Below are 20,956 nucleotides of genomic sequence, written 5' to 3' on the forward strand. Positions count from 1 at the left end.
AGTGCAGGAGGGCGGAGGAAGGAGAAGAGAGGGTTAGAGTCACTCCTAGTGATCTCCATTCAGATATCAGTGCAGGAGGGTGGAGGATGGAGAAGAGAGGGTTAGAGTCCCTTCTGGTGATCTCCATTCAGATATCAGTGCAGGAGGGTAGAGGAAGAAGAGAGGGTTAGAGTCCCTTATAGTGATCTCCATTCAGATATCAGTGCAGGAGGGCGGAGGAAGGAGAAGAGAGGGTTAGAGTCACTCCTGGTGGTCTCCATTCAGATATCAGTGCAGGAGGGTGGAGGAAGAAGAGAGGGTTAGAGTCCCTTATAGTGATCTCCATTCAGATATCAGTGCAGGAGGGTGGAGGAAGGAGAAGAGAGGGTTAGAGTCACTCCTGGTGGTCTCCATTCAGATATCAGTGCAGGAGGTTGGAGAATAGAGAAGAGAGGGTTAGAGTGTCTCCTGGTGATCTCCATTCAGATATCAGTGCAGGAGGGTGGAGGAAGGAGAAGAGAGGGTTAGAGTCCCTTCTGGTGATCTCCATTCAGATATCAGTGCAGGAGGGTGGAGGAAGGAGAAGAGAGGGTTAGAGTCCCTTCTGGTGATCTCCATTCAGATATCAGTGCAGGAGGGCGGAGGAAGGAGAAGAGAGGGTTAGAGTCACTCCTAGTGATCTCCATTCAGATATCAGTGCAGGAGGGTGGAGGAAGGAGAAGAGAGGGTTAGAGTCCCTTCTGGTGATCTCCATTCAGATATCAGTGCAGGAGGGCGGAGGAAGGAGAAGAGAGGGTTAGAGTCTCTCCTAGTGATCTCCATTCAGATATCAGTGCAGGAGGGTAGAGGAAGGGGAAGAGAGGGGAAAAATCACTCCTGGTGGTCTCCATTCAGATATCAGTGCAGGGGGGGTAGAGGAAAGGGAAGAGTGGGTCAGCGTCATTCCTGGTGGTTTCAACTCCGATATCAGTGCAGGGGGTTGGGGGATTAGAGAGTCACCCCTGGTAGTCTCCATTCAGTTAGTGCAGGGGGTGAGAAAGAAGAAGAGATGGTTAGCATCACTCCTAGTGGTCTCCATTCAGATATCAGTGCAGGAGGGTGGAGGAAGGAGAAGAGAGGGTTAGAGTCTCTCCTGGTGATCTCCATTCAGATATCAGTGCAGGAGGGCGGAGGAAGGAGAAGAGAGGGTTAGAGTCCCTTCTGGTGATCTCCATTCAGATATCAGTGCAGGAGGTTGGAGAATAGAGAAGAGAGGGTTAGAGTCCCTTCTGGTGATCTCCATTCAGATATCAGTGCAGGAGGGCGGAGGAAGGAGAAGAGAGGGTTAGAGTCACTCCTGGTGATCTCCATTAAGATATCAGTGCAGGAGGGTGGAGGAAGGAGAAGAGATGGTTAGCATCACTCCTAGTGGTCTCCATTCAGATATCAGTGCAGGAGGGTGGAGGAAGGAGAAGAGAGGGTTAGAGTCACTCCTGGTGATCTCCATTCAGATATCAGTGCAGGAGGTTGGAGAATAGAGAAGAGAGGGTTAGAGTCCCTTCTGGTGATCTCCATTCAGATATCAGTGCAGGAGGGTGGAGGAAGAAGAAGAGAGGGCTAGAGTCACTCCTGGTGATCTCCATTCAGATATCAGTGCAGGAGGGTGGAGGAAGGAGAAGAGAGGGTTAGAGTCCCTTCTGGTGATCTCCATTCAGATATCAGTGCAGGAGGGTGGAGGAAGAAGAAGAGAGGGCTAGAGTCACTCCTGGTGATCTCCATTCAGATATCAGTGCAGGAGGGTGGAGGAAGGAGAAGAGAGGGTTAGAGTCACTCCTGGTGATCTCCATTCAGATATCAGTGCAGGAGGGTGGAGGAAGGAGAAGAGAGGGTTAGAGTCCCTTCTGGTGATCTCCATTCAGATATCAGTGCAGGAGGGTGGAGGAAGGAGAAGAGAGGGTTAGAGTGTCTCCTGGTGGTCTCCATTCAGATATCAGTGCAGGAGGGTGGAGGATGGAGAAGAGAGGGTTAGAGTCCCTTATAGTGATCTCCATTCAGATATCAGTGCAGGAGGGCGGAGGAAGGAGAAGAGAGGGTTAGAGTGTCTCCTGGTGATCTCCATTCAGATATCAGTGCAGGAGGGTGGAGGAAGGAGAAGAGAGGGTTAGAGTCACTCCTAGTGATCTCCATTCAGATATCAGTGCAGGAGGGTGGAGGAAGGAGAAGAGAGGGTTAGAGTCACTCCTAGTGATCTCCATTCAGATATCAGTGCAGGAGGGCGGAGGAAGGAGAAGAGAGGGTTAGAGTCCCTTATAGTGATCTCCATTCAGATATCAGTGCAGGAGGGTGGAGGAAGGAGAAGAGAGGGTTAGAGTCACTCCTAGTGATCTCCATTCAGATATCAGTGCAGGAGGGTGGAGGAAGGAGAAGAGAGGGTTAGAGTCACTCCTAGTGATCTCCATTCAGATATCAGTGCAGGAGGGTGGAGGATGGAGAAGAGAGGGTTAGAGTCCCTTCTGGTGATCTCCATTCAGATATCAGTGCAGGAGGGCGGAGGAAGGAGAAGAGAGGGTTAGAGTCCCTTCTGGTGATCTCCATTCAGATATCAGTGCAGGAGGGCGGAGGAAGGAGAAGAGAGGGTTAGAGTCACTCCTAGTGATCTCCATTCAGATATCAGTGCAGGAGGGTAGAGGAAGGGGAAGAGAGGGGAAGAATCACTCCTGGTGGTCTCCATTCAGATATCAGTGCAGGAGGGTGGAGGAAGGAGAAGAGAGGGTTAGAGTCACTCCTAGTGATCTCCATTCAGATATCAGTGCAGGAGGGTGGAGGAAGGAGAAGAGAGGGTTAGAGTCACTCCTAGTGATCTCCATTCAGATATCAGTGCAGGAGGGTGGAGGAAGGAGAAGAGAGGGTTAGAGTCACTCCTAGTGATCTCCATTCAGATATCAGTGCAGGAGGGTGGAGGAAGGAGAAGAGAGGGTTAGAGTCCCTTCTGGTGATCTCCATTCAGATATCAGTGCAGGAGGGTGGAGGAAGGAGAAGAGAGGGTTAGAGTCACTCCTAGTGATCTCCATTCAGATATCAGTGCAGGAGGGCGGAGGAAGGAGAAGAGAGGGTTAGAGTCACTCCTAGTGATCTCCATTCAGATATCAGTGCAGGAGGGTGGAGGAAGGAGAAGAGAGGGTTAGAGTCCCTTCTGGTGATCTCCATTCAGATATCAGTGCAGGAGGGTGGAGGAAGGAGAAGAGAGGGTTAGAGTCACTCCTAGTGATCTCCATTCAGATATCAGTGCAGGAGGGTGGAGGAAGGAGAAGAGAGGGTTAGAGTCCCTTCTGGTGATCTCCATTCAGATATCAGTGCAGGAGGGTGGAGGATGGAGAAGAGAGGGTTAGAGTCCCTTCTGGTGATCTCCATTCAGATATCAGTGCAGGAGGGCGGAGGAAGGAGAAGAGAGGGTTAGAGTCCCTTCTGGTGATCTCCATTCAGATATCAGTGCAGGAGGGCGGAGGAAGGAGAAGAGAGGGTTAGAGTCACTCCTAGTGATCTCCATTCAGATATCAGTGCAGGAGGGTGGAGGAAGGAGAAGAGAGGGTTAGAGTCTCTTCTGGTGATCTCCATTCAGATATCAGTGCAGGAGGGCGGAGGAAGGAGAAGAGAGGGTTAGAGTCACTCCTAGTGATCTCCATTCAGATATCAGTGCAGGAGGGCGGAGGAAGGAGAAGAGAGGGTTAGAGTCCCTTCTGGTGATCTCCATTCAGATATCAGTGCAGGAGGGCGGAGGAAGGAGAAGAGAGGGTTAGAGTCCCTTCTGGTGATCTCCATTCAGATATCAGTGCAGGAGGGCGGAGGAAGGAGAAGAGAGGGTTAGAGTCACTCCTAGTGATCTCCATTCAGATATCAGTGCAGGAGGGCGGAGGAAGGAGAAGAGAGGGTTAGAGTCACTCCTAGTGATCTCCATTCAGATATCAGTGCAGGAGGGTGGAGGAAGGAGAAGAGAGGGTTAGAGTCACTCCTAGTGATCTCCATTCAGATATCAGTGCAGGAGGGTGGAGGAAGGAGAAGAGAGGGTTAGAGTCTCTCCTGGTGATCTCCATTCAGATATCAGTGCAGGGGGGGTAGAGGAAAGGGAAGAGTGGGTCAGCGTCATTCCTGGTGGTTTCAACTCCGATATCAGTGCAGGGGGTTGGGGGATTAGAGAGTCACCCCTGGTAGTCTCCATTCAGTTAGTGCAGGGGGTGAGAAAGAAGAAGAGATGGTTAGCATCACTCCTAGTGGTCTCCATTCAGATATCAGTGCAGGAGGGTGGAGGAAGGAGAAGAGAGGGTTAGAGTCCCTTCTGGTGGTCTCCATTCAGATATCAGTGCAGGAGGGTGGAGGAAGGAGAAGAGAGGGTTAGAGTCACTCCTAGTGATCTCCATTCAGATATCAGTGCAGGAGGGCGGAGGAAGGAGAAGAGAGGGTTAGAGTCCCTTCTGGTGATCTCCATTCAGATATCAGTGCAGGAGGGTGGAGGAAGGAGAAGAGAGGGTTAGAGTGTCTCCTGGTGATCTCCATTCAGATATCAGTGCAGGAGGGTGAAGGAAGGAGAAGAGAGGGTTAGAGTCACTCCTAGTGATCTCCATTCAGATATCAGTGCAGGAGGGTGGAGGAAGGAGAAGAGAGGGTTAGAGTGTCTCCTGGTGGTCTCCATTCAGATATCAGTGCAGGAGGGCGGAGGAAGGAGAAGAGAGGGTTAGAGTCCCTTCTGGTGATCTCCATTCAGATATCAGTGCAGGAGGGTGGAGGAAGGAGAAGAGAGGGTTAGAGTCTCTCCTGGTGATCTCCATTTAGATATCAGTGCAGGAGGGTGGAGGAAGGAGAAGAGAGGGTTAGAGTCACTCCTGGTGATCTCCATTCAGATATCAGTGCAGGAGGGTGGAGGAAGGAGAAGAGAGGGTTAGAGTCACTCCTGGTGATCTCCATTCAGATATCAGTGCAGGAGGGTGGAGGAAGGAGAAGAGAGGGTTAGAGTCCCTTCTGGTGATCTCCATTCAGATATCAGTGCAGGAGGGTGGAGGAAGGAGAAGAGAGGGCTAGAGTCACTCCTGGTGGTCTCCATTCAGATATCAGTGCAGGAGGGTGGAGGAAGAAGAGAGGGTTAGAGTCCCTTCTGGTGATCTCCATTCAGATATCAGTGCAGGAGGGTGAAGGAAGGAGAAGAGAGGGTTAGAGTCACTCCTAGTGATCTCCATTCAGATATCAGTGCAGGAGGGTGGAGGAAGGAGAAGAGAGGGTTAGAGTGTCTCCTGGTGGTCTCCATTCAGATATCAGTGCAGGAGGGCGGAGGAAGGAGAAGAGAGGGTTAGAGTCCCTTCTGGTGATCTCCATTCAGATATCAGTGCAGGAGGGTGGAGGAAGGAGAAGAGAGGGTTAGAGTCTCTCCTGGTGATCTCCATTTAGATATCAGTGCAGGAGGGTGGAGGAAGGAGAAGAGAGGGTTAGAGTCACTCCTGGTGATCTCCATTCAGATATCAGTGCAGGAGGGTGGAGGAAGGAGAAGAGAGGGTTAGAGTCACTCCTGGTGATCTCCATTCAGATATCAGTGCAGGAGGGTGGAGGAAGGAGAAGAGAGGGTTAGAGTCCCTTCTGGTGATCTCCATTTAGATATCAGTGCAGGAGGGTGGAGGAAGGAGAAGAGAGGGTTAGAGTCACTCCTGGTGATCTCCATTCAGATATCAGTGCAGGAGGGTGGAGGAAGGAGAAGAGAGGGTTAGAGTCCCTTCTGGTGATCTCCATTCAGATATCAGTGCAGGAGGGTGGAGGAAGGAGAAGAGAGGGCTAGAGTCACTCCTGGTGGTCTCCATTCAGATATCAGTGCAGGAGGGTGGAGGAAGAAGAGAGGGTTAGAGTCCCTTCTGGTGATCTCCATTCAGATATCAGTGCAGGAGGGTGGAGGAAGGAGAAGAGAGGGTTAGAGTCACTCCTGGTGATCTCCATTCAGATATCAGTGCAGGAGGGTGGAGGAAGGAGAAGAGAGGGTTAGAGTCCCTTCTGGTGATCTCCATTCAGATATCAGTGCAGGAGGGTGGAGGATGGAGAAGAGAGGGTTAGAGTCCCTTATAGTGATCTCCATTCAGATATCAGTGCAGGAGGGCGGAGGAAGGAGAAGAGAGGGTTAGAGTCACTCCTAGTGATCTCCATTCAGATATCAGTGCAGGAGGGTGGAGGATGGAGAAGAGAGGGTTAGAGTCCCTTCTGGTGATCTCCATTCAGATATCAGTGCAGGAGGGTAGAGGAAGAAGAGAGGGTTAGAGTCCCTTATAGTGATCTCCATTCAGATATCAGTGCAGGAGGGCGGAGGAAGGAGAAGAGAGGGTTAGAGTCCCTTCTGGTGGTCTCCATTCAGATATCAGTGCAGGAGGGTGGAGGAAGGAGAAGAGAGGGTTAGAGTCCCTTCTGGTGATCTCCATTCAGATATCAGTGCAGGAGGGTGGAGGAAGAAGAGAGGGTTAGAGTCCCTTCTGGTGATCTCCATTCAGATATCAGTGCAGGAGGGTGGAGGAAGGAGAAGAGAGGGTTAGAGTCACTCCTGGTGATCTCCATTCAGATATCAGTGCAGGAGGGTGGAGGAAGAAGAGAGGGTTAGAGTCCCTTATAGTGATCTCCATTCAGATATCAGTGCAGGAGGGCGGAGGAAGGAGAAGAGAGGGTTAGAGTCACTCCTAGTGATCTCCATTCAGATATCAGTGCAGGAGGGTGGAGGATGGAGAAGAGAGGGTTAGAGTCCCTTCTGGTGATCTCCATTCAGATATCAGTGCAGGAGGGTAGAGGAAGAAGAGAGGGTTAGAGTCCCTTCTGGTGATCTCCATTCAGATATCAGTGCAGGAGGGCGGAGGAAGGAGAAGAGAGGGTTAGAGTCACTCCTAGTGATCTCCATTCAGATATCAGTGCAGGAGGGCGGAGGAAGGAGAAGAGAGGGTTAGAGTCACTCCTAGTGATCTCCATTCAGATATCAGTGCAGGAGGGCGGAGGAAGGAGAAGAGAGGGTTAGAGTCACTCCTAGTGATCTCCATTCAGATATCAGTGCAGGAGGGTGGAGGAAGGAGAAGAGAGGGTTAGAGTCCCTTCTGGTGATCTCCATTCAGATATCAGTGCAGGAGGGTGGAGGAAGGAGAAGAGAGGGTTAGAGTCCCTTCTGGTGATCTCCATTCAGATATCAGTGCAGGAGGGTGGAGGAAGGAGAAGAGAGGGTTAGAGTCCCTTCTGGTGATCTCCATTCAGATATCAGTGCAGGAGGGTGGAGGAAGAAGAGAGGGTTAGAGTCACTCCTGGTGATCTCCATTCAGATATCAGTGCAGGAGGGTGGAGGAAGAAGAGAGGGTTAGAGTCACTCCTGGTGATCTCCATCCAGATATCAGTGCAGGAGGTTGGAGAATAGAGAAGAGAGGGTTAGAGTCCCTTCTGGTGATCTCCATTCAGATATCAGTGCAGGAGGGTGGAGGAAGGAGAAGAGAGGGTTAGAGTGTCTCCTGGTGGTCTCCATTCAGATATCAGTGCAGGAGGGCGGAGGAAGGAGAAGAGAGGGTTAGAGTCACTCCTGGTGATCTCCATTTCAGATATCAGTGCAGGAGGTTGGAGAATAGAGAAGAGAGGGTTAGAGTCCCTTCTGGTGATCTCCATTCAGATATCAGTGCAGGAGGGTGGAGGAAGGAGAAGAGAGGGTTAGAGTCCCTTCTGGTGATCTCCATTCAGATATCAGTGCAGGAGGGTGGAGGAAGGAGAAGAGAGGGTTAGAGTCCCTTCTGGTGATCTCCATTCAGATATCAGTGCAGGAGGGTGGAGGAAGGAGAAGAGAGGGTTAGAGTCTCTCCTGGTGATCTCCATTTAGATATCAGTGCAGGAGGGTGGAGGAAGGAGAAGAGAGGGTTAGAGTCACTCCTGGTGATCTCCATTCAGATATCAGTGCAGGAGGGTGGAGGAAGGAGAAGAGAGGGTTAGAGTCCCTTCTGGTGATCTCCATTCAGATATCAGTGCAGGAGGGTGGAGGAAGGAGAAGAGAGGGCTAGAGTCACTCCTGGTGGTCTCCATTCAGATATCAGTGCAGGAGGGTGGAGGAAGAAGAGAGGGTTAGAGTCCCTTCTGGTGATCTCCATTCAGATATCAGTGCAGGAGGGTGGAGGAAGGAGAAGAGAGGGTTAGAGTGTCTCCTGGTGGTCTCCATTCAGATATCAGTGCAGGAGGGCGGAGGAAGGAGAAGAGAGGGTTAGAGTCACTCCTGGTGATCTCCATTTCAGATATCAGTGCAGGAGGTTGGAGAATAGAGAAGAGAGGGTTAGAGTCCCTTCTGGTGATCTCCATTCAGATATCAGTGCAGGAGGGTGGAGGAAGGAGAAGAGAGGGTTAGAGTCACTCCTGGTGATCTCCATTCAGATATCAGTGCAGGAGGGTGGAGGAAGGAGAAGAGAGGGTTAGAGTCCCTTCTGGTGATCTCCATTCAGATATCAGTGCAGGAGGGTGGAGGAAGGAGAAGAGAGGGCTAGAGTCACTCCTGGTGGTCTCCATTCAGATATCAGTGCAGGAGGGTGGAGGATGGAGAAGAGAGGGTTAGAGTCCCTTATAGTGATCTCCATTCAGATATCAGTGCAGGAGGGCGGAGGAAGGAGAAGAGAGGGTTAGAGTCACTCCTAGTGATCTCCATTCAGATATCAGTGCAGGAGGGTGGAGGATGGAGAAGAGAGGGTTAGAGTCCCTTCTGGTGATCTCCATTCAGATATCAGTGCAGGAGGGTAGAGGAAGAAGAGAGGGTTAGAGTCCCTTATAGTGATCTCCATTCAGATATCAGTGCAGGAGGGCGGAGGAAGGAGAAGAGAGGGTTAGAGTCACTCCTGGTGGTCTCCATTCAGATATCAGTGCAGGAGGGTGGAGGAAGAAGAGAGGGTTAGAGTCCCTTATAGTGATCTCCATTCAGATATCAGTGCAGGAGGGCGGAGGAAGGAGAAGAGAGGGTTAGAGTCACTCCTAGTGATCTCCATTCAGATATCAGTGCAGGAGGGTAGAGGAAGGGGAAGAGAGGGGAAAAATCACTCCTGGTGATCTCCATTCAGATATCAGTGCAGGGGGGGTAGAGGAAAGGGAAGAGTGGGTCAGCGTCATTCCTGGTGGTTTCAACTCCGATATCAGTGCAGGGGGTTGGGGGATTAGAGAGTCACCCCTGGTAGTCTCCATTCAGTTAGTGCAGGGGGTGAGAAAGAAGAAGAGATGGTTAGCATCACTCCTAGTGGTCTCCATTCAGATATCAGTGCAGGAGGGTGGAGGAAGGAGAAGAGAGGGTTAGAGTCTCTCCTGGTGATCTCCATTCAGATATCAGTGCAGGAGGGTGGAGGAAGGAGAAGAGAGGGTTAGAGTCCCTTCTGGTGGTCTCCATTCAGATATCAGTGCAGGAGGGTGGAGGAAGGAGAAGAGAGGGTTAGAGTCCCTTCTGGTGATCTCCATTCAGATATCAGTGCAGGAGGGTGGAGGAAGAAGAGAGGGTTAGAGTCCCTTCTGGTGATCTCCATTCAGATATCAGTGCAGGAGGGCGGAGGAAGGAGAAGAGAGGGTTAGAGTCCCTTATAGTGATCTCCATTCAGATATCAGTGCAGGAGGGCGGAGGAAGGAGAAGAGAGGGTTAGAGTCACTCCTAGTGATCTCCATTCAGATATCAGTGCAGGAGGGTGGAGGATGGAGAAGAGAGGGTTAGAGTCCCTTCTGGTGATCTCCATTCAGATATCAGTGCAGGAGGGTAGAGGAAGAAGAGAGGGTTAGAGTCCCTTATAGTGATCTCCATTCAGATATCAGTGCAGGAGGGCGGAGGAAGGAGAAGAGAGGGTTAGAGTCACTCCTGGTGGTCTCCATTCAGATATCAGTGCAGGAGGGTGGAGGAAGAAGAGAGGGTTAGAGTCCCTTATAGTGATCTCCATTCAGATATCAGTGCAGGAGGGTGGAGGAAGGAGAAGAGAGGGTTAGAGTCACTCCTGGTGGTCTCCATTCAGATATCAGTGCAGGAGGTTGGAGAATAGAGAAGAGAGGGTTAGAGTCCCTTCTGGTGATCTCCATTCAGATATCAGTGCAGGAGGGCGGAGGAAGGAGAAGAGAGGGTTAGAGTCACTCCTAGTGATCTCCATTCAGATATCAGTGCAGGAGGGTGGAGGAAGGAGAAGAGAGGGTTAGAGTCCCTTCTGGTGATCTCCATTCAGATATCAGTGCAGGAGGGCGGAGGAAGGAGAAGAGAGGGTTAGAGTCACTCCTAGTGATCTCCATTCAGATATCAGTGCAGGAGGGCGGAGGAAGGAGAAGAGAGGGTTAGAGTCCCTTCTGGTGATCTCCATTCAGATATCAGTGCAGGAGGGTGGAGGAAGGAGAAGAGAGGGTTAGAGTCCCTTCTGGTGATCTCCATTCAGATATCAGTGCAGGAGGGTGGAGGAAGGAGAAGAGAGGGTTAGAGTCACTCCTGGTGATCTCCATTCAGATATCAGTGCAGGAGGGTGGAGGATGGAGAAGAGAGGGTTAGAGTCCCTTATAGTGATCTCCATTCAGATATCAGTGCAGGAGGGTGGAGGAAGGAGAAGAGAGGGTTAGAGTCACTCCTAGTGATCTCCATTCAGATATCAGTGCAGGAGGGTGGAGGATGGAGAAGAGAGGGTTAGAGTCCCTTCTGGTGATCTCCATTCAGATATCAGTGCAGGAGGGTAGAGGAAGAAGAGAGGGTTAGAGTCCCTTATAGTGATCTCCATTCAGATATCAGTGCAGGAGGGTGGAGGAAGGAGAAGAGAGGGTTAGAGTCACTCCTGGTGGTCTCCATTCAGATATCAGTGCAGGAGGTTGGAGAATAGAGAAGAGAGGGTTAGAGTCCCTTCTGGTGATCTCCATTCAGATATCAGTGCAGGAGGGCGGAGGAAGGAGAAGAGAGGGTTAGAGTCACTCCTAGTGATCTCCATTCAGATATCAGTGCAGGAGGGCGGAGGAAGGAGAAGAGAGGGTTAGAGTCCCTTCTGGTGATCTCCATTCAGATATCAGTGCAGGAGGGTGGAGGAAGGAGAAGAGAGGGTTAGAGTCCCTTCTGGTGATCTCCATTCAGATATCAGTGCAGGAGGGTGGAGGAAGGAGAAGAGAGGGTTAGAGTCACTCCTGGTGATCTCCATTCAGATATCAGTGCAGGAGGGTGGAGGAAGAAGAGAGGGTTAGAGTCCCTTATAGTGATCTCCATTCAGATATCAGTGCAGGAGGGCGGAGGAAGGAGAAGAGAGGGTTAGAGTCACTCCTAGTGATCTCCATTCAGATATCAGTGCAGGAGGGTGGAGGATGGAGAAGAGAGGGTTAGAGTCCCTTCTGGTGATCTCCATTCAGATATCAGTGCAGGAGGGTAGAGGAAGAAGAGAGGGTTAGAGTCCCTTATAGTGATCTCCATTCAGATATCAGTGCAGGAGGGCGGAGGAAGGAGAAGAGAGGGTTAGAGTCACTCCTGGTGGTCTCCATTCAGATATCAGTGCAGGAGGGTGGAGGAAGAAGAGAGGGTTAGAGTCCCTTATAGTGATCTCCATTCAGATATCAGTGCAGGAGGGTGGAGGAAGGAGAAGAGAGGGTTAGAGTGTCTCCTGGTGATCTCCATTCAGATATCAGTGCAGGAGGGTGGAGGAAGGAGAAGAGAGGGCTAGAGTCACTCCTGGTGGTCTCCATTCAGATATCAGTGCAGGAGGGTGGAGGAAGGAGAAGAGAGGGTTAGAGTCCCTTATAGTGATCTCCATTCAGATATCAGTGCAGGAGGGTGGAGGAAGGAGAAGAGAGGGTTAGAGTCACTCCTAGTGATCTCCATTCAGATATCAGTGCAGGGGGGGTAGAGGAAAGGGAAGAGAGGGTCAGCGTCATTCCTGGTGGTTTCAACTCCGATATCAGTGCAGGGGGTTGGGGGATTAGAGAGTCACCCCTGGTAGTCTCCATTCAGTTAGTGCAGGGGGTGAGAAAGAAGAAGAGATGGTTAGCATCACTCCTAGTGGTCTCCATTCAGATATCAGTGCAGGAGGGTGGAGGAAGGAGAAGAGAGGGTTAGAGTCTCTCCTGGTGATCTCCATTCAGATATCAGTGCAGGAGGTTGGAGAATAGAGAAGAGAGGGTTAGAGTCCCTTCTGGTGATCTCCATTCAGATATCAGTGCAGGAGGGTGGAGGATGGAGAAGAGAGGGTTAGAGTCACTCCTGGTGATCTCCATTCAGATATCAGTGCAGGAGGGCGGAGGAAGGAGAAGAGAGGGTTAGAGTCCCTTATAGTGATCTCCATTCAGATATCAGTGCAGGAGGGTGGAGGAAGGAGAAGAGAGGGTTAGAGTCTCTCCTGGTGATCTCCATCCAGATATCAGTGCAGGAGGGTGGAGGAAGGAGAAGAGAGGGTTAGAGTCACTCCTGGTGATCTCCATTAAGATATCAGTGCAGGAGGGTGGAGGAAGGAGAAGAGAGGGTTAGAGTCCCTTCTGGTGATCTCCATTCAGATATCAGTGCAGGAGGGTGGAGGAAGGAGAAGAGAGGGTTAGAGTCACTCCTAGTGATCTCCATTCAGATATCAGTGCAGGAGGGTGGAGGAAGGAGAAGAGAGGGTTAGAGTCCCTTCTGGTGATCTCCATTCAGATATCAGTGCAGGAGGGTGGAGGAAGGAGAAGAGAGGGTTAGAGTCACTCCTGGTGATCTCCATTCAGATATCAGTGCAGGAGGGTGGAGGAAGAAGAGAGGGTTAGAGTCCCTTATAGTGATCTCCATTCAGATATCAGTGCAGGAGGGCGGAGGAAGGAGAAGAGAGGGTTAGAGTCACTCCTAGTGATCTCCATTCAGATATCAGTGCAGGAGGGTGGAGGATGGAGAAGAGAGGGTTAGAGTCCCTTCTGGTGATCTCCATTCAGATATCAGTGCAGGAGGGTAGAGGAAGAAGAGAGGGTTAGAGTCCCTTATAGTGATCTCCATTCAGATATCAGTGCAGGAGGGTGGAGGAAGGAGAAGAGAGGGTTAGAGTCACTCCTGGTGGTCTCCATTCAGATATCAGTGCAGGAGGTTGGAGAATAGAGAAGAGAGGGTTAGAGTGTCTCCTGGTGATCTCCATTCAGATATCAGTGCAGGAGGGTGGAGGAAGGAGAAGAGAGGGTTAGAGTCCCTTCTGGTGATCTCCATTCAGATATCAGTGCAGGAGGGTGGAGGAAGGAGAAGAGAGGGTTAGAGTCCCTTCTGGTGATCTCCATTCAGATATCAGTGCAGGAGGGCGGAGGAAGGAGAAGAGAGGGTTAGAGTCACTCCTAGTGATCTCCATTCAGATATCAGTGCAGGAGGGTGGAGGAAGGAGAAGAGAGGGTTAGAGTCCCTTCTGGTGATCTCCATTCAGATATCAGTGCAGGAGGGCGGAGGAAGGAGAAGAGAGGGTTAGAGTCTCTCCTAGTGATCTCCATTCAGATATCAGTGCAGGAGGGTAGAGGAAGGGGAAGAGAGGGGAAAAATCACTCCTGGTGGTCTCCATTCAGATATCAGTGCAGGGGGGGTAGAGGAAAGGGAAGAGTGGGTCAGCGTCATTCCTGGTGGTTTCAACTCCGATATCAGTGCAGGGGGTTGGGGGATTAGAGAGTCACCCCTGGTAGTCTCCATTCAGTTAGTGCAGGGGGTGAGAAAGAAGAAGAGATGGTTAGCATCACTCCTAGTGGTCTCCATTCAGATATCAGTGCAGGAGGGTGGAGGAAGGAGAAGAGAGGGTTAGAGTCTCTCCTGGTGATCTCCATTCAGATATCAGTGCAGGAGGGCGGAGGAAGGAGAAGAGAGGGTTAGAGTCCCTTCTGGTGATCTCCATTCAGATATCAGTGCAGGAGGTTGGAGAATAGAGAAGAGAGGGTTAGAGTCCCTTCTGGTGATCTCCATTCAGATATCAGTGCAGGAGGGCGGAGGAAGGAGAAGAGAGGGTTAGAGTCACTCCTGGTGATCTCCATTAAGATATCAGTGCAGGAGGGTGGAGGAAGGAGAAGAGAGGGTTAGAGTCTCTCCTGGTGGTCTACATCCAGATATCAGTGCAGGAGGGTGGAGGAAGGAGAAGAGAGGGTTAGAGTCTCTCCTGGTGGTCTACATCCAGATATCAGTGCAGGAGGGTGGAGGAAGGAGAAGAGAGGGTTAGAGTCTCTCCTGGTGATCTCCATTCAGATATCAGTGCAGGAGGGCGGAGGAAGTAGAAGAGAGGGTTAGAGTCTCTCCTGGTGATCTCCATTCAGATATCAGTGCAGGAGGGCGGAGGAAGTAGAAGAGAGGGTTAGAGTCTCTCCTGGTGATCTCCATCCAGATATCAGTGCAGGAGGGTGGAGGAAGGGGAAGAGAGGGTTAGAGTCCCTTCTGGTGATCTCCATTCAGATATCAGTGCAGGAGGGCGGAGAAGGGAGAAGAGAGGGTTAGAGTCACTCCTAGTGGTCTCCATTCAGATATCAGTGCAGGAGGGTGGAGGATGGAGAAGAGAGGGTTAGAGTCTCTCCTGGTGATCTCCATCCAGATATCAGTGCCGGAGGGTAAAGGAAGAGAAAGAGCCTTGTTATTATTATCATAGTACAGGATTTATATAGCACCAACAGTTTGCACAGCACTTTACATGAGGGCAAACAGTACAGTTACAATACAATTCAATACAGGAGGAATTGGACGGCCTGGCTCATTAGAGCTTACAATCTAGGAGGGAGGGTCAAGTGATACAAAAGGCAATAAATGGGGGGGGGGAGCTAATGGAGAAAATGAAAATACAGTTGTTAGTTATGGGTAGGATAGGCTTTTCAGGGATTGTCTAGGAGATAATCAGACAGATTGGGGTTAGGAGTTCCATAGGATTGGAGAGGCTCTGGAAAAGTCAGATCATGGGAGGAGGTGACGAGGGAGTTAGAGAGCGGGAGGTCCTGGGAGGAACGATGAGAACGATTAGGTTGGTATTTGGAGACCAGGTCAGTGATGTAGCTGGGGGAAGAGCTGTGGATGTCTCTGTAAGTTTTTAGTATTTTGAATTTTTTTTTTGGGTGAGTGAAGCCAGTGGAGGAGTTGGCACAGATGGGTGGAGGACACTGAGCGATTGGTGAGGTGGGTGAGTCTGGTGGCAGCATTCATGAGGGATTGAAGGGGGGAGGAGCCTATGTAGAGGTAAGCCAATGAGAAGGGAGTTGCAGTAGTCGAGGCGTGAGATGACCATGGAATGAACTAGAAGTTTTGTTGTGTCTTTGGTTAGAAAGGGGCGTATTTTGGAGATGTTGCGGAGGCTGAGGCGGCAGGATTTGGACAATGATTGGATGTGGAGTGAAGGAGAGTTCAGAGTCCAGGACAACACCTAAGACCTTGGCATGGGGGGATGGGCTGAGAGTTGTGCCATCGATATTGACAGAGAGATCGGGGGAAGGGGCACGCGGTGGAGGAGGAATTATAAGCTCGGTTTTGGATGGATTGAGTTTGAGGAAGTGGTGTGACATCCAGACTGATATATCTGATAGTAAATTAGTGATACGTGAGGGAGAGAGCTGAGGGGTGGATAAATAGATTTGTGTATCGTCAGCATAGAAATGGTATTGGAAGCTATGGGAGGCTATCAGCTGACCCAGAGAGGAGGTGTAGATTGAAAATAGGAGGGGTCCAAGAACAGAGCCTTGGGGGACCCCAACAGAGAAGGGAAGAGGAGAGGAGGAAGTAGAATTGTAATTAAGCTAAAGGTTGGATAAGTAGGAAGATAACCAGTGAAGAGTGCAGTCACGGAGACCAAAGGCGAGGAGTTTTTTGAGGAGGAGGGGATGGTCAACCGTATCAAAGGCAGCAGAAAGGTCCAGGAGGAGGAGTACAGAATGGTGTCCATTGGTTTTGGCCGTTAGCAGATCGTTTGTCAGCTTTAGGAGTGCAGTTTCAGTTGAGTGTTGAGGCCGAAATCCACACTGAAGGGGATCAAGGAGGCGATTCTCGGCAAGGTGGTCACTCAGTCGGTTGTAGACCAGACGTTCGAGGAGTTTGGATAAAAAGGGGAGCAAGGAAATAGGGCGTAGGTTGTTCAGATCGGTTGGGTCCAGGGAGGGCTTTTTATGGGGGGTGACTAGTGCATGTTTTAGAGAGTTGGGAAAGATTCCAGAATAGAGGGAGAGATTGAAGATGTGGGTTAGTATAGAATAGAGCCAGAGGGTGAATGTAGCATTTGCGATGGAACATGATCGAAGGGGAAGGTGGTTAGCTGGATGTTGGCAAGGAGTTTAGCGTCCTCCTCTATAATGGTGGGGATGAATGAGGGAAGTAGTGATCGCACCTGTGGGCATGAAGTGTAAAGCATGGAAGGTATCTGAACAGCAGAGAACCTCTCAGGAATTGGGTCAATCTTCTAATTGAAGTGATTGGGGATCTCCTGGGCAGTGAGGCAGTCAGTGGGTGGAAGCAGTGGAGGACAAAGAAGAGAGTTGAAGGTAGAGATGAGTTGACAGGGACTGGATGAGAAGGAGTTAATGAGAGTGATAAAATCGGTCTGCTTGGCAGTGTGGAGGCTGGAGTTGTATTTTTGGAGGGCAGATTTATATTGGGTGAAATCTTTCTGAGACCGAGTCTTACGCCATAGGCACTCCACAGCATGAATAGGCTTTTTCAGACTTCTAGTGTTATCGGTTTGCCAAGGTTGAAGGGGTCGGGGTCTGATTCGATGTGTGGTGAGGGGGGTCAGTGTGTCCAGGGAGGCTGAAAGTGAAGTGTTGCAGACAGAAGTGGTTAGGTCTGTGCAGGACAGGGGGGAGATTATGTAATAGAGGTGGTCGGTAGCGGAGTAGAGAAGGGTTAAGATGGCGTAGGTTTCTGCAGGTAACTGTAAGGGGGTTGGAGAGAGAGGCGGTGGAGGAGAGGGAGAGGGTTAAAGCAATAAGGTAGTGATCAGAGCAAAAGGATTAAAGCGGAGTTCTGGCCTCAAAATCGAAAAAATCGATTTTGGGCCATCCGCTTGCTGAGTGCAACCTGAAAAAGAAATGGATACTGCCGATTTTTTTTTTTTTGGTCACTTACCTTATAGAAGAAAATATACTCACCTTCCTTCCACTTCCTCCCTCTGCGGCCGCGGCCCGCGCCGTCTCTTCCGGTTTGCGATGACTCCTGGGAGCTGAACGTCATCGCTCCCAGGAGTCAATGCGCCTGCACCGGCCCCGCTCGTCACTTCCGGTGCAAGCGCAGCATTCCCTGCTATACAGCTTTGGGGCATGCATAGAAGCTGTGCAGGGATGACGCGCCTGCACCGGAAGTGACGAGCGGGGCCGGTGCAGTGCATTGTGGGACTCCGACATCACCGAAGAGGACGCGAAGAGGAACGCTGCGGCTTCAGCTGCCCACACCTAAGATGGCAGCGCTGGAGAATAACTTTTTAAGGTAAGTATTTCTTCTTACAGGTAAGTGCGACCCGGGACAGTTCAGAGGCTATCCATTGTGGAATGTACTAGCCCTGACTGTCCCGGGGGTATTTTTATCTAAAATTGACCCCTGAGGCCAGAACTCTGCTTTAAGTATATTGCCTTCAGAGTGGGTAGGAGCGTGTATCCATTGCTTCAGGTCAAAGGAGGAGGTTAGAGTTTGGAAGTGACAGGAGTATTATTAGGAATTTTGAAGACGCCGAATTGAATGATTGTGGGGGGATTTCAGAAGAGAGAAAATAGGGTAGCCAGGCAGAGAAGTCGTGAAGAAAGGTTAATACCGATTAAGGGGGATGGTAGATCACAGCTATCCTGGAGAAACTGCAGAGAAATGACATATGCAGTGTGCCTCAAATGAGGAGAGGGACAGGGAGGTGGGTGACGTACCTGATAGGTGCTATGTGGGAATAGAAGGTTTCCGACACCCCCTCAATTGCGTCCAGAGTAGGCCACCATGGGATAGGGAAGCAGGAGAGGCAGTGTCAGATTCATGAACCAAGGTTTCGGTGATGGCAACTAGATTAAATGAGTTAGTGATAAAGAGGTCATGAGTGGGTGAGTTTGTTACAGACAGAGCGGGCGTTCCAAAGGGCGTAAGAGAAAGGGAGTTGGGAAGAAGAGAAATGGGAAGTAAATTGTGTGGATTGCGGCTGCTGCCAGAGGGTGCAGGGTAATGGATGTGTTGAGTACAGGTAAATGATGGATAGAAGAAAAACGAGGTAAAATGGCGCTGCCTATTAAAGTTGATATATGCTGGTGTGGAAGGGGTTAAATAACGGGTAAAAAATACTAATATATAATAAAATACTGTGAATAAAAATATATATATGGTGGAAGGGATTGAATATCGAGAAAATAAATAGTAAAGTGCAAATGTACAACGTAGTGAATAAAAAAATTAAATATGAATATATAAAATAGTGATATGAAAAATTAATACCCAAACATGAATATAAAATCAAGCATAAAATTTACACTTAAATCGTGGGTATAAAGTGATATGTGCAATAAATAAAAATCAAAGTGCTAAAGTGATGATAACCAGTGGAAACACCAAAATCTGTTAAGGTATATATAAATATAAACCCAAAAAAGTCCAGAAACCGTCCATAAAATGCTTGCTAGAAAGTGATTTCTGAAAACCAATGGTGATACAATATTATTCGGGAAGTGATCCGGGTGATAAGGTGTAGGGTGAAGGAAAAAACGTGCACCCCTCCGGTATATCCCGCACTCACCAGAGATAGGTACCCCTACAGGGGTAATCAGCTTTAGAATAATAGCCTCGCCTCTGTAAATCCTAGCGATGGGCTCTAATGTAGAAAATATCCCTGGGTGTCTTCTCTCAGCGCGATCAGATATTCCAACAGACAGGTTCACCTTAATGTTCCTCTCTCATACATGGGGAGTAATCCCGAGATGGTATATGGAAAGGAAGACCTCATATAGTGATGTACCGTTTGATAAGTTTATTAGTCATAAAAATCAAAAAACGTACTCACATTTAAAAGAGGTAAAAGCAGGTATAGAAAGCAGTAGGGGCCGCGAATCCCTCGTTAGCGGCTACTTCCGGGATGCTACGATAACCAGCGACCGGATCTGCGTTCCAGTGGGGCAGAAATGACGTAACCATGCACGACGTGTTTCGTCACAGCTGACGTCATCAGGTGCAGGTAAATGATGGAGGCCCGGGGTTTGGGGATATATCTCTAGAGGTTAGGAGAAACAGAAAGGTAAAGAGTGCGATTTATATTGTTAAGTTAAGCCTTGAAATAAAGGACATCTACGCCAATCAGGTTTGCATTCGTCTTCATATGTTTTCTTAGAGTATATGCCATAAAGCCATACAGCGGACCACATATCCTCCAACAGATATGTGACCCAGATTACATTGGTTACAGAGCTTTTATAGTACATAAACGGGCACAAGCCCAAGTTACAGATTACACAAGATTACAGTCTAATTACACATACGGTCATCTTGACCCCATAATGGCGTTGACTGAAAGGTTAGTCTGACAATTAAAAAAGATTGATTAGGGTCTTTTTATATAAACATCTCTTTCCGGACATGCCCCGGTGTTCTGGAGATTTTTTGTGTATGTGGATTTAGAAATATCAGAAGATGGTGAGTGCAGTAATAAGGAGAGGACAGAAGTGAGGGTGATATATATGTGGGGGGGGGGGGGAAGAGGGGTGAAGGACAGTGTTTAAGGATAGAGGACACGGCTGTCAGGAGCAGTAGAAAGTTCATGTTACAAGGAGAAAGAGCTGAGGGGGTAAATGAGGTCACCTGTAGTCTGTGTAGTGTTTATCTCGGTATTTCCGGTGTTCATTCTCTGAAGTGCAGGGTTAGAAGTGTTCCCACTTCTCGCAATACCCCACTTTGAGAAAGAGCCCCCCCACAGAAAACGTGCCTTCCCCAAGAGATGCTTAGTTATCTGCTGTTAGGGATGGGGTGGGCGCTTTCCAATTGGCTAATCAGGAGTTAATAAAGTATGGCTGGCTAAACAGAGCAAAATTGCCACTTCAGAAGCAGACCTAAAAGAGGAGCGGTAATAAAGATAAGAACAGGCTATAAGTTAAGGGAAGACGTAGAGAGAGAAAATAAAGCCTAGCAATGAGGACCGTCTACAGATGGTTAAGCACTAATAACATAAAGAGAAGACATAAGGAGAGCCGATTTCAGTATCACAGTTTTGGGCGGAGCTGCAGCAGTAAGAACATATCTGTGGAGGGACAGAGAAGACATTTCGATGATGAGTGCAGAGTCAGAACTGTTAGTCACCCCTAGGGGCCTCCATAACTCCTATCATGGCGGGGGGGGGGGCAGAGTTCATCTCTAGTAATGGACAAAGTCTAACTCTTACTCTTCTTGCCATAGCCCTTCCCATCATGGGGAGCTTCATTGATGGAGGACAGAAAGCGGACAGCACTCCGGGGAAGGAGGACATGGCGGAGGAGACCTCGCTGGCCTCCACAGAGAAATATGACCTCTTTAGTGACCAGGACAGCCAAGAAAACGGGGACATTTCTGAAGCCCACTGTGACTCGCAGCAGTCCAGCTCTGTTCCATCACAGAACGATCCCGACCCCCACCAATCAGATACAACACTAGAGCGTTCGCTCCGCCACCTCTCTGCCTGCGTGAAAGCCCAGACTGCCACACTGAGGCAGACAAACCTCATTCTAAGGAACCTTTCTACTAACATGCAGAATGGCTTCCAACAGCTGGTTCACATCATTCAGCAAGTAGCCAGTATGCCACAGCCGAACAATCAGCCCGGGGCCACTGGTCAGTCCTCTGCACCACCCACCAGTATGCCAGCTAGTGGCCATATTGGGCGTGGCAGACCTGGTCGTGGCAGAGGACGACGCCCACACAGCACCTCCAATCCAGCAAAGAAGAGTCGGGGGAAATCATGAGACGCTTACTGACTGCATTCTAATAAAGGCTTTGTTTAACTTAACATATTGGAACCACTGTATTTCAGTGTGTGATTGCACCAGAGGAGCTTACACTCTAATGATTCCAGTACAGCTACACAATATTATATGATTGCAAATGTCCATGAGACTG

The 20,956-nt window shown here is 49.7% G+C and overlaps 1 protein-coding gene across 1 annotated transcript in view; it reads left to right on the plus strand.

The window, feature by feature from the left end:
• Window positions 1-20,956, plus strand: part of LOC309543597 (uncharacterized protein) — a 38,679-nt gene extending 17,723 nt beyond the window's left edge. The window contains exon 5 of the mRNA XM_082276057.1: window positions 20,261-20,956. Within this exon, the coding sequence (XP_082132183.1) occupies window positions 20,261-20,802 (542 nt within the window). The 3' untranslated portion in view covers window positions 20,803-20,956. The remainder of the gene's footprint in view (window positions 1-20,260) is intronic.

This window comes from Pelophylax lessonae (genome assembly GCF_965119305.1).
Source record: "Pelophylax lessonae genome assembly, contig: HAP1_SCAFFOLD_261, whole genome shotgun sequence".
Lineage (NCBI taxonomy): Eukaryota > Metazoa > Chordata > Amphibia > Anura > Ranidae > Pelophylax > Pelophylax lessonae.